At 34.3% G+C, this 13,156-nt stretch overlaps 6 protein-coding genes across 6 annotated transcripts; 3 read left to right on the top strand and 3 right to left on the bottom strand.

The window, feature by feature from the left end:
* The first annotated feature begins 149 nt into the window (after positions 1-149).
* Positions 150-1,545, top strand: LOC129240334 (thioredoxin-like protein 1). The gene is made up of 5 exons (XM_054876079.1): positions 150-373; positions 435-591; positions 651-764; positions 824-1,107; positions 1,171-1,545. Exons 1-5 carry the CDS (start codon positions 279-281, stop codon positions 1,382-1,384), a joined length of 864 nt encoding a protein of 287 aa, XP_054732054.1. The 5' UTR covers positions 150-278; the 3' UTR covers positions 1,385-1,545.
* On the bottom strand, positions 1,540-9,357 carry LOC129240333 (bifunctional coenzyme A synthase). The gene is made up of 4 exons (XM_054876078.1): positions 9,266-9,357; positions 2,842-3,588; positions 2,439-2,788; positions 1,540-2,368 (listed from the first exon to the last, which is right to left on the bottom strand). The coding sequence occupies exons 2-4, from the start codon at positions 3,383-3,385 to the stop codon at positions 1,682-1,684; spliced, it is 1,581 nt and encodes a 526-aa protein (XP_054732053.1). The 5' UTR covers positions 3,386-3,588; positions 9,266-9,357; the 3' UTR covers positions 1,540-1,681.
* LOC129240337 (probable Golgi SNAP receptor complex member 2) lies at positions 5,517-6,480 on the top strand. Its single transcript, XM_054876082.1, has 2 exons — positions 5,517-5,713; positions 5,774-6,480. The coding sequence occupies exons 1-2, from the start codon at positions 5,577-5,579 to the stop codon at positions 6,282-6,284; spliced, it is 648 nt and encodes a 215-aa protein (XP_054732057.1). The 5' UTR covers positions 5,517-5,576; the 3' UTR covers positions 6,285-6,480.
* LOC129240336 (chromatin modification-related protein MEAF6) lies at positions 6,474-7,398 on the bottom strand. Its single transcript, XM_054876081.1, has 4 exons — positions 7,165-7,398; positions 6,890-7,103; positions 6,694-6,828; positions 6,474-6,632 (listed from the first exon to the last, which is right to left on the bottom strand). The coding sequence occupies exons 1-4, from the start codon at positions 7,309-7,311 to the stop codon at positions 6,481-6,483; spliced, it is 648 nt and encodes a 215-aa protein (XP_054732056.1). The 5' UTR covers positions 7,312-7,398; the 3' UTR covers positions 6,474-6,480.
* Positions 8,238-9,565, top strand: LOC129240335 (peroxisome biogenesis factor 2). Its single transcript, XM_054876080.1, has 4 exons — positions 8,238-8,387; positions 8,450-8,527; positions 8,583-9,014; positions 9,082-9,565. Exons 1-4 carry the CDS (start codon positions 8,349-8,351, stop codon positions 9,388-9,390), a joined length of 858 nt encoding a protein of 285 aa, XP_054732055.1. The 5' UTR covers positions 8,238-8,348; the 3' UTR covers positions 9,391-9,565.
* A 564-nt stretch (positions 9,566-10,129) lies between these two features.
* On the bottom strand, positions 10,130-11,139 carry LOC129242760 (uncharacterized). The gene is made up of 2 exons (XM_054879582.1): positions 10,712-11,139; positions 10,130-10,647 (listed from the first exon to the last, which is right to left on the bottom strand). The coding sequence occupies exons 1-2, from the start codon at positions 10,868-10,870 to the stop codon at positions 10,132-10,134; spliced, it is 675 nt and encodes a 224-aa protein (XP_054735557.1). The 5' UTR covers positions 10,871-11,139; the 3' UTR covers positions 10,130-10,131.
* Between the last annotated feature and the right edge of the window lie 2,017 nt (positions 11,140-13,156).

The following is a 13,156-nucleotide window of genomic DNA, read 5'->3' as shown; positions in this document are numbered from 1 at the left end:
TAATTTCTTTCATTTTTCTTTCAAAACAGTATTGTGAACGGGTAGATTAATTTTGTGGGTTTATTGGTAATTAATGCATTTGTGAACGTACTTATAGTTTCCTATTTTAGAAATTTTAATATTATAAAGTGCAACCCTGTGCAATCAAATGAACTGCCAGTCATCGTGGTTGTCAGGTCATAGATTACTACAGGTTTTGCGAATTTATTCGGTAAAGAATTCCAGAAAATAGTCAGATTTTCAATTAAGGAAAATATTTTTAAAATAAAATCTTCAATATGAGTGTACGTGTAATCAATGACGATGCTCACTTTCAGACAGAGCTTAGTTCAGCTGGAATCCGCCTTGTGGTAGTAGATTTTACTGCAAGTTGGTAAGTAAACGTATTTATCTAAATTTGGAGAAATTACTTGATTTGTATCTAAACACCGTAGGTGTGGTCCATGCCAGCGCATTGCTCCACATTTTGAAATGCTTCCTACCAAATATCCAAAAGCGATTTTCCTGAAAGTGGACGTCGATAAATGCCAAGACACGGCTGCCATCCAAGGTGTTTCAGCTATGCCTACATTCATTTTTTATCGTAATCGGGTATAAAAAAAAGCAATTAATAATATACATATGATTAACTAAAAAAGTTCGGTTTTTAGACAAAAATTGATCGCGTGCAAGGTGCGGATATAATGGTTCTGGAAAATAAAATACAAGAGCACATCGGCTCTAGCGGGGGAGACGAGACAGGAGAAGATTATGGACAAGGACTCGTGTGTGCAAATTATATATTTATAAAAATCAAAAATGTTGCAATTCATGTATATTTTAGATGGAGCTGAATACATTCATATCGAAACAGGAATGCGAGTGTTTGAACGAAGCCGATGACCATTGCCTAAGCCATTGTCTTACATCGAATGGGGGTTATCTCCAGTCTGATTGTGACGAGCAATTAATTTTGTCAGTTACATTTAATCAGCTAGTCAAAATACACTCTTTGAAATTCAAGGCACCACCACATTTAGGACCTAAAGAAATTAAGTTGTTTATCAATCAACCCCGTACAATTGATTTTGACATGGCAGAATCTATGACTAGTGTACAAAACCTAACGTAAGGATTTATATAATTTTTTGTACATGTATTTTTATGATTTTTTACTACTTTGTTGTTTAGATTGGAGCCTAAGGAACTCGAAAATGGTCAACAAATTAATCTGCGTTACGTAAAATTTCAAAATGTGCAAAATATTCAAATATATGTGCGGAATAATCAATCTGGTGGAGATGTTACACAAATTGATTATATTGCTTTCATAGGATCACCTATTACGACAACAAAAATGACAGACTTCAAACGAGTTGCCGGCAAAAAAGGCGAAAGCCATTAATAGTTCTCAATCTAAACATCTGTAAATTATATTGCAAAATTATTGCCAGAAGCTTTTCTACTGTTTTCAACAAGATAAACTGATTCAAGGCCGAACTACACTATACAGTAATATTGGTGTCTTGTTAAGATGCAATAAAACATAGTATTAAATAGTTCGAATTATGTGTTGAATGTATTTAATATTTATTCCATATTTACCCAATTTACATTACTTGGCATATAATAGCATTCCGCCATAACTATTTAATATCAAAGATAAAAATTTAAATGTATGAGTACAAGTATTGCACTTATATCAAAGTCTGCTATTATTAATGGAACTATCGTCACTAGATGATTGTTTTTGTTTCCGCTTTTCTATATCCTTCATTAGTATAGACCAGGCTTTGTCTACTTGCTGTTGGGTAAATTCATCTGACCATTGGGAACTAAACACAATGTGCGATTTGGACACTACCTCACTGTTCTCCATTTGACTTGCGACTCGTTTTCGTGCGTCCTCCTCACTTAAGTTATTGCGTTGCACGATACGTTGCACAGCAAGTTCAGGTGGCACTACAGTTGACCATACTTCATGACACTCATTGTCCCAGCCGGCTTTTAATAATATAGCCGCTTCGATTACAACAACGTCGCACTGATGTTGATCGTGAACCGCACGTATACGACGCTTAACCTCTACTAAAAGTTCTGGCCATACAATATTATTTAAAGCTTCTAATTGCTTCGAATCATTAAATACAATTTGGCTAAGTTTTTGACGATTAATACGCTTATCTACGTCGATAATGCCACTACCAAAGTGATCAATTATTTTATTGTAACAAACTTGGTCAGGTTCGTAAATTTGATGTGCAATCTTGTCACAATCCAACACTTGCGCACCTTTTTTAAGCAGCCGATTACACATAATACTTTTCCCAGAAGCTATGCCACCAGTAAGACCAATTACATAGGGCACGTCATATAAGTTAGGACGGGGCTATATTTGAAACATTTAGTAAATATATAATTAAATATATCCCCAAAGGTTGCATGAACAGTTTACTAACCTCAGGCTGTTTTAGTCGAGTTCCTAACAAGTCGATACGTGTATTGCTTGAACTTACTTTCTTTTCTTTCGGACCACCGCCCATTTCACTGGATTCTACAATGTTTATACAATATATTTCAAGCGGTCGCAAGTTATTCTTAGTTCGTAGCTCATTTACTTTCTGACCACCTCTTTGCGTTTCGGCGCTCACCACTATCATATCCATATCTGGATCGGTTAGTGTTGGCCCAAATGGGTCATCGATTGGAACGACTTCGTATTGTAAACTCGCGTCAATTTCCGTAAGAAATCCCCGTATCTCTTCTATTCGTTTCCCCACAGGTAGTATCAATTCCGAAAGCGTTTTAGCTGCGAAATATAACTATTATATATTTTATTTGTTTAGCTATACTCAAACTTACATTTATTCATTCCCTCCGTAGTTACACCGACTACCAGTCGGCGACAGCAACGAACTACCGCCTGTGTGAGGAATATCTTGTGACCTGCATGTATACGGTCAAAAGTTCCACCAACTACTACTGTATCATACATTTTTTGAGAATCTTTGAAACTTTGGTATTCGCTAATATCTATGGCCGGGTTTGACTCTTGTTCTAAGTAAATTGGTTGACTGGGTATATCAAAATGCTGTCGCATACGTTCGCAAAGTTCGGGATAGTAACTATCGCAAAATAGCATATCGACAGGATTTATTTGCAAAGCATTGATACCCTGACCTCTCAATGACCCTACCAATATACTCATTTTCAAGCTTCTATTACACGATCGATTATGGTCCACATACAATTGAGATATCAAATGACCCCAGGTCGGCATTGGTTGACATTTTTCCGCCTGAATATTGAGGTGTATATATATTTTACCTACATACTTCTCTATAGCTCGCAGCGATGTTCCGACTTGTTTTATATTGGAAATAACTAAAAGGCCTGTGGAAGCCATTTTTTTATCCCTTCATAAATTTATTAAACATATGATTAAGTAAAATCAGAAAATGTTAAACAATAGATGAACTTTGAACGTGTTTATATATTTGTGATAAGAAAATCAGCTGGATAATCGCCGCCGAGTTAGGTATGCAAAAAAATTCGCGAACAATAGGAATGACAACCGTTCGATATGCCTAATCATGTCATCAGTCTCCACTGAAAAAAATGAAAATATTTTTTAAATTTTTTTAATTAACATTTTCAAAAACACTTAAATGTGTATTTAAAGATACATAATTTTTCATCATGTACACAAAATAAATTGAAAGAAACTTTAAGCAGATTTACAACAAAAATTGTATTGGACAGGAGCCTGACGTCAGACTGGTAAAAATCGCGAAAAATAAAGTAGCTGTTTTGGGAAGACGCCGCTTTCAGTATTCAATTTACCGTCAGATAGACGATACCAATCAGTGACTACACCTCACTGACAAGGCTTGATGCACTGCATCAACAAGTTTTAAAGAGCTTTATAAGAGAATTAGGAATATACCAAAAAACTTGTAGATCTTATGCAGCCTCGGTTAAAATCAGTTTTGAAACAAAAAGAAAGTTTAAAACAAACTTTACCTAAGCACACGAAATGTGCTACATTTTGTGTTTGTTTTAAATGTTGTTCTTAAATTAAAATTACTTTGAAGTTATTTGTTTGTATTCATTTATATATATATATATATATATTTGAATGTACATTTAGGTTATTTTCAAAATATAACATAACTTACGTAAAAAACGTCATACATCTCTTTCCAAATACATTCGTATTCTAAACTATCTTAAATTTAAGGTACTAGTTTGGTCTAATACTCAGTTTTTATAAATATTTTATAGGAATTTTGTTTAAGAAAATAAATGCGATCGATGGTGCTACAATACGAAAATTTTGTTGAAAAATAACAAAATGGCGGACCCACTTTGTTTTTCGGGTGGAAATCAGACTGTAGTATGGAAAGTTAGAGCTGAAAAGAAACGAAAGTAGCATCTGTCAGAATGACAAGCCTACAGAATAATAATCAGTTTGACTTTTTCGTTTCAGATCTCCTGAAGAGCCAAAATCCTGTTGACCTACCATCTATCTTTGTTTGAACTACCTATCTTTTTTTAAGACGCTTACTTTGGTGTCACACTACTACTAAAAAATATGTCAAAAAAATGTTTTGGTATACTATTTGATGTCAATAATAACATACTATAAAATACAAACAGACATAAATATGTTGAATTGGAATTCACCATAGTAATTGATTTCAGCGTATCGACTTGTTGATGTTTGAAAGTATCAATTCGAAGAATGAAATGATAAACAAATCAGCCTCTCGATTCGCCTTGTATCAATTCCACTATAGACTAATCCCCAGCAAATACAAAATATAATCTACTAAACTAAACTGTCTATTTCAGCGTAATTACAGTTTTAATCATGCAAATGAATAAATATTTCTGTCCATTGATTCGGAACAGAAAAATTTTACTCTACATTTTAATTATTGGATTGGTAATTCTCAATCGAGGTGTTCCCAGCTAGCTAGAAAATGTTCCCGTCAGCATTTTGTAACCAAAATACATATTATATATGTGGCGTGGATATACTCCATTAAAAATTGTAATATCCCATTATCAAAATTTTGCATCACTCGAAGGCAAGACGAATTCACACGAGGTGGCTTAGCTATAGCAGCTGATTTGTTTATTTTCTTGCGATTTGCTGATGGAGTGTTAAACTGTACTACTTCTTCGTTGTTGCCTGATTGATTGTTTACGTTCTCATTTAAATTTTGACAATCAAGCTACAAAATTGCAAAACCAAAATATCTTTAAGTGTTGTTGTGTTGCTAGTGAACTCATGAATTTGCCTGGATACAAGGACAGTACAACAAAATTCTATTTATGGTAACAATTTACGACATGTCCCTACTGAGATATTTTTTATGGTAAGTTGCATCCATTGTACAATGTCCATTGAATCTGTACAACGGTTGTGTCGAATAGTGAAGGAACATTAAGCCGAAAAAAAGTTACTAATATCGATAATTAATGCAACCCTGGAAACTAGTACAGGTATGTTAAGTGCAAACACACGTCATAATAAATGATTGCACTTGTGAAAGGCGGTCTTAAAAATTTCATCTTTCTAAATTGCTAACATGGAACCACTTTATCACCAAACGAATCGAATGCTGCAGGAAATCGAGCAGAATTTCCAGAAGTTGGCGCAAACAAACGGTCCTGACACGACAAATGTTGAGAATGATATTCAAATGAAAATTACTGCTGCAAATTCGTAAGTTGCTTTAAACGAGATTTGTGCGCCCTTTGTAATTATATTTTAAATTTTGTTAAGGAACTGTGACCGTCTAGATGTGTTACTTTATAAAGTACCGGCTTCTCAACGCCCAAGTGCAAAAATGCGTATCGACCAGTTAAAATATGATATTCGACATTTACAGGGTTCATTGCAACTTTATCGGGAAAAACGACAGCGGCGCTTGGTAGAAATTTCCGAACGTGAGCAGCTATTAAGTCACCGCTTTTCAAGCAATTCTAATGCAACAGAAACGTGCCTAGACATAGACTATTCCTTGCAACATCACACGCAACTAAACAATGCACATCAAGGAGTAGATGATATGATTGCTTCTGGAGGCAATATATTAACTAGTTTAATAAATCAGCGGGAAACACTAAAGGGTGCTCAACGTCGAATCCATTCTATCGGCAGCACCCTTGGTCTATCTAATCACACTATGAAGTTAATTGAGCGTCGTTTTGTAGAGGATAAATATATAATGTTAGGTGGCATGGGTGTTACATTGCTTATTATTGGATTAGTCATTTATTTTGTAGTATTTTGAGTAAAACTAATAGGAAAAGTATGTGAAATTATAATTAATTTTTTTTACTACTAATTATAATTTAAAATATGAGTAGGTTGAAATACGCTATAAGATCTATATTTAAGTTTTAACATCCTAATTTGGAGGTAAATAAATGTCGACATCAAAAGAAATCCAGCTAAGTGCTGCGGAAATAACGTGGTTTTCCCCTTAATCATCGGTGTTTAATCTTTTTGTTAATGTGACCACTTTTTTTAGCTGATATACTAGAGTTGCCGGAAAGCTTATTCTTCGAATTAGTGTTTCCACTTGGGATATTAGGATCCTTTAAAGTATCACGTTGTAGGGTAGGTGTTGCTGCCCGATCTACTCGGTAAACAAAAATAACGTAATGATTAGGAGTCTTACCCTAAACCAAGCAACCTACCATTATTTTCTTCTTTGCCAGTGCTTTTTATCGATGCGGGTCCATCGTGGGCCGTTGTTGTATTTTGATTCATAGCTATTTGATTATCACTCGAATCTTCATTTGTTATAGAATCCGACTCACTCGCGCGTTCAGCTTACAATAACATAAAATAAATATATAAAGAAAATGTATGCAATTATCATATACAACTTACGGTTACATATAGCCATTGAAGTAATGCTTGACTTTGAGAATAGGCGTTCAGCTTCTTTGAATTTTCGATTTCGTTTATCTGCTTTGGAATTTGTGGCTTTGTTGGAGGTGAGGTATCGCTCCCATCCACGTATTATATTGCCGCATAGTTGCGTGTCTTCAAGGTATGATCCTTCAAAGGCATAAATTTGTCTTTCTAAATTGGCCAATTGCTCCTAGAAAAAAGATAAGTATTTAACGGAGAAAACTTGACCAACCAAAATAAAATGCACTTACTGATGTCTCGGCTTTTTTTTTAATCAAGTCCGCCAATTCTGCACGGGTATCTAAACTGGTAGATTTCGTCGTTGAATTTGTTTTAGACGATTTTCGCTGCTTTGCAGCACTTACATCGTTATTATTTTTGCTGCTTGGTGAACTCATTTTTATAAATTAACACTAAAACTTCGTTTGAAAATAAAATCTGTACTATAGTCCGAATAAATGGCAAATATTTTTACCACTGTGCTGCCAGCACCTTTATTTTTAAATGTCATCAAAGGATGCCACCAATATTTTACTTTCTAACAATAATCAATAGTTTTATATGGCGTTTATACTCAGCCTAATAGATCATTTATGCTGAGCGTTGAATAGGCAGTCTCAATGCAACTCTAAATATATATTTATCTACACAAAATTTTCTACCCCAGTTAATAACTGCGACACTATGAACACATTTCCAGAAAGCAATGTTCGAAAGTTTTAAATAAACATTTAAAGCTAAGCACGAAGCACAGAATTTACTTATCAAAAAATTTAAAAATTTTAGTTTTTAAAATGTAAGTATTGCAACTGCATAATGTAAATTGATGATTAAAAAGTAAAAGACAATCAGACGGATGAAAAATTTGTCTAATTCCAAACTCCCGGAGAGGATTTTTTCCTCAGAAAAACTTTAGAATGAGAAAATCGAGCTTCGAAACCACTGAATTTTTGACAGTTGGAAGTTGTATGAGTTTTGTGAAAATTTAAGTTGTTTAAATAAAGTAGATAAAGGGCCAAAGTAAATCAAATTATCAACCAATGCATAGTACCGCTTTCCGAATTGTAGAAGAAATAGCGTTGGACGATTGGAGCAACAAAGCTTCAAGAAGGCATTAAATTTACATTTTAAATTCTTACATTTATGTATAATGGTTCCTCACACTTTGTTTATTCAAAATTCACAATTTCCTTTTTTCGAAATTCGTTTGGGTTAAGCAATCAGGTTGAATATTTCTGATATTTAAACTATTTCTTTTAATTATGTGGCAGCACGTTATTGTTTATTCTGTTTTGATCCCATTATCTTTTTTGTTTTCACCGCAAAAACGTTTATTTTGTCTCATCTAGCAATTGAGCCTATTGAAAGGAGCATAGTTCAAAGCAATATTTATTTTACCTGTTTTTTTACATAGGCATACTGATATAAAGGTGGAATGGCTGAAAGAAACTTGTATGTGCCGCGTGTCAACCAGGTATAATTTTGTGAATATCTGGTATAAATAGGATAATCAAAATTTTCCTTGTGTTTTCATAGATCGATGCCATTCACCTGAATGGAGATATAACACGGCTAATACGGAATAAATTACTTGAGAACTTACAAGAAATTTCAGTAAGTGACATTTCATTTTCAAAGAAACTTAAGAAAACTTAATGCTGCATTGCAGCCTACCTTGTTTGCGAAGATACAACCTGAATTGGACTTGCTTATACAATCGGCGATTTGGTTTGGATCCGTTGGTAGACAGTGCTCTACATTTGGTCAGCAATTGCTTGTTCTGTCCTATGATCCAGAACGTTTGACTGTGCCAAGATTGTTCTTACATTTTATGTTAACAATAATTCCTAGATACGTAAAAAATTTGGATGAGCGTCGATTAAGTATACGCACTGAATGGCTGCACAGAATAATCGAGTGGGGCGAAAATACAGCATTGCTCTTTTCTGTGCTAAATTTTTTCCGTTTCTTGAAAACCGGTCGTCAACCAAGTTTCGTTGATTATTTACTAGGCTTGGATTACATTAGTTTACGCCACAATCAGCGACGTGACATAGGATACAAATACCTCACACGCGAGTTGTTGTGGGGTGGTTTCATGGTAATAAATTTTTGTATTAAATTGTTTTCGACAGTATAACTTTTTATTTACATACATGAATATACAGGAAATATTGGGACTATTGCTGCCGATAATCAATTTTAGAATAATTCAACGTATTTTTAAGAATGCCCTGAAAAGCATACACAACATGACACCAAATAGTGCGAGGGCACATACTGTCGAGGATAAATTGACTACAATGACTTCGAATACTGTTTGTACCTACTGCGGTGAACGACCAACGTTACCTCATCACATGGGTTGCGGGCACATCTATTGCTATTATTGTTTGTCAGCCAATATTTTTACCGATGCAAATTTTAATTGCATTAATTGTGGTGCAAGTTGTACAAATGGAATTCACGCGGTGTAGTTATAGCAGCATCTGTATATAATAACTTGTACATACATTGTAGAATGCACTATTAGGAATATGTTTTGTTATAAAGGGGAATACTATCGTGTTCCATGTTTTAAAATATGCACTATATTGATTTTATATAACGTTAAAATTTCAAAATAAAAACTTTACTTTTTTACAGAAGAAATTTTTCATGTTTTCAAATAAGAAAATGAATTGAAAAAGTTAGCAAACTGTGTAATAACAAAAACACTTGAAACACTTTTTACCACTTTTCTATCCCGGAAGTGTAATGAAGCAAACACTTGATTTCTCCGATTCCTTCACGGATTGGAAAAATAAAGTATATATCACGGTTACAACTTTACAAATCTTAATTTGAAAAAAAAAAACAATTACATCTTTACTTATATTAATAATTTACGCACAATCGTGCTTTATTTGTAAATTCTTGGAATATTTCATAGTCACAGATCATAACAGTGAAGAACAGATACACATCACTAAAATAATGTAGTGTATATACATATATAATTATACAAGTAGGATAGTTCATAGCGACTATTCCGCTAACAAATTGTACACCTAAGTATGCAAATATTGTATGCTTATCCATACGTATACACTGGGTTGTCCAGATCTAAAATTTGTGGGTTTGTTCCATTATTAGATTAGAATAAATATTTATGAAGGTACTTTCGATACGGTTGCTCAGACCACTCTCGGATATTTGCTTTTTTAATTTAAATATATTTACATATCAGTTGGCAGGATATCGGGTATTAAATATTTACACAAATCAATTTCGTTATCCACAAAAATTACTTTTTTTGCTGTATTTTCATCTAGCCATTGCCTAATGGCCGGCCATATGGTAGAAAATATACCCGGAGCGTTTATGATCAAACACACACCCAACCGTTCCGGATAGTGTTTGCTTAGCAGCCATATAAGATTTTTCACCAACTGGTAGTCCATACAAGCCGTACTAAACTCGGCTAAATCGAAAACGATACACACACTATCTACCACTTCCTCAAAGCATTTCTTACATGCCTCTTCCAAGCAATGAACTATGAATTTTGTCAGCTCGTCTATGTCACGCTCATTGGAATTGTGGTTTTTTGCAGGAATATAAATTACAGGACGACCAATGCAATCACGATGCCGTAAGACGCGCGCTTTGTTTGCATATAATTTTATAGCGTCTAAATCTCCCAGTGTGCTCACTCCATATTGTTCTCGCCACTTATTTGTTTTAAGAAGGGCCTATCAGGTGATTAAGGCGCGTTATCAGTAAACAGTAATTTATTGATTTATAACAAGTACTTACTTGGAATGCAGCATCTACGGTTTTGAATGCTCGAAGATAACGCTTTAAAGAAAAATCGTTGTGGTATTGTTTGGGATCCGCTTCAACAATAAGTTTCATACGATCCTTAAGATCTTTTAAATCATTGGCATTGACTAGATTGGGTTCTTCCTGCGACATATTGATATTTGATGAGAGCAAAAAAGTTAATGGCAAAATATGAATCTTTTAACAAGCTTATCCGTTTCGATATAACTTTTTCCCACACTGATAGGCTGACAGCTGGACGGCCTTTCTACACTCAATACACAAATAAACATACAAATATAAAGCAAGGCGAATTGAGTACTATGGTTGCGCCATTAAAAAACAGTTACTTGACTACTCGTCTAATTTACAAACAAATAATTCCACTTCCCCTTCCTTTTGCTTTTATATTCATCCGGCACGGCGAATTCGGAAGGCGTAATCTGTTTCTCTATCATTCAAGGCGTATCTATAGAAGGTGGTATCATTAGAAGAACTGATTAATTTGCCTAGGGCGAATTGGCACTTCTGTCAAAAGTTAGTGGCAAGTTTGTTTACGTATTTCTTTGTTTCTACAATGTTATTCAATATATTTGTAACAGTTATATTGAAACGCAAAAAATAAAGATTATCCGTATATAATATCATATTATTGTATTGTTATTTTGAATGTAAATATGGTGAAATGTGTATTATGCGCTGGTGCGATGGTAAGCAAATTTCCTTTCCTTTCTTTTTGTCTTATGTGTTTCAATTTATGTTTCAGATCTTGGTATGGTAGATGCATATACTGCGGAAGGCGATGTGCTTGTTTTCCTATGCTAAACTATTAAAGTCAACCAGCAGTGGGCTGAACCTCTTGTCCATGCTGCGAAGCAAGAGAATTCCACTATACCAGTACCGATTATGGATTTCATTAGTCCCGATACGTTTGAATAGAACGCAAGTCCCCTGGTGTGTGGTGACTTCAATTGGGGGTTACATTACAAATTAATCACTTTGCCAAGAGGCAGTTTGAAAGAAGATGAATATTTTAAATTCCAAATTAAAACACCAACAATGGCTGGTTTTTATTTGCAGTACATCGACAGTGTTCCAAATAGATTATTGCTTACGATGACGGAATGGATATCTGGGGTGGTAAAAAGATTGAAATATCCTTTTGTATCTGGCAATGTTATGGCACTAGGATACATTTTCCGTAAAAGACAACCCCATTCAGCGCCCGATGGTAAGGATACCATGAAGCGCAAATCGTTACAACCAAAATTCGTTATGTAAGTATGGCGAATGTTTATGCTGCAACAACAACAACAACAACATCCAAAATCCAAATAGTTATAAGGTTGAAATAAACAAAAATAATGTACGTATTTCGGAACATATCCACTCTTAATTTGTAAATTATATATATATAGATGTATATATATGTAGTTATTTCGTTATAACGCTAGCTTTATGTAGTAAAGAATAAATGTAATTTATACAGTTATCCGAAAACTTCATAGTCATTCTGTTCAGAAAAAAATTATTTGCTTCTTTTGCATTTTAAGATTACCATTTTATTTTGTGTTTACATAGTCACTTTATGCATATGCAAGGAATGCTGCTAAAGTGACAGTCCTTGGCCGGATATAAATCTGGGTCGTTCCGGTTACGTAGAACCGACTGACGTGGGAACGAGATTGATTGATCCTCATAGCAGGTGCAGCAGAGATAAGTATTCCCTTGCTTGCATTTACATACACATCACCATAACGCAGACCCACAAATGTTGATGATGATGATCCGCAGGCATAATTCGGTCTGCAAGATATTAATAAAATTCAAAATGTATTTTTATACCTATGTCTCCGCAAATTTCGTTTTACCTGCTCTCCATTTCCATTTAATAACAAAATTTAACACTTTGTTATTGTGAATGCTGTAACTTCTTGCTCAGGAGTAAATAATAATCCTAGTTGTTAATTACGGGGGCTGCCGTAGCCGAATAAGTTGGTGCGTGACTATCATTCGGAATTCACAGAGAGAACGTAGGTTCGAATCTCGGTGAAACGCCAAATTAAGAAAAACATTTTTCTAATAGCGGTCGCCCCTCGGCAGGCAATGGCAAACCTCCGAGTGTATTTCTGCCATGAAAAAGCTCCCCATAAATATATATATATAGTATATATATATATATATATATATATATAATTATTTTTGCTATTAATAACACAAATGTACTTCGAACACTTTAACGCGACACTCGAAAAACTTTGTTTGCATTTATTTACTATTCACAATGCAATTCGCCTTGCCAAAAAAGCAAGAACAAATTACATGTAACTTTTGTTTTCGTACATCTGCTATCACCTTATAGATACGCCTTGCTATCATTCTTGGTTAAAATCTATTTAAACTTTTTATTAAATATTTTCCATTTCTCTAGAGCGAGTG

Source organism: Anastrepha obliqua, chromosome 3, assembly GCF_027943255.1.
Source record: "Anastrepha obliqua isolate idAnaObli1 chromosome 3, idAnaObli1_1.0, whole genome shotgun sequence".
NCBI classification, from domain to species: Eukaryota; Metazoa; Arthropoda; class Insecta; order Diptera; family Tephritidae; genus Anastrepha; species Anastrepha obliqua.
Note: the sequence above shows the minus strand (reverse complement) of the source record. Positions and strands in the feature narration are given on the sequence as shown.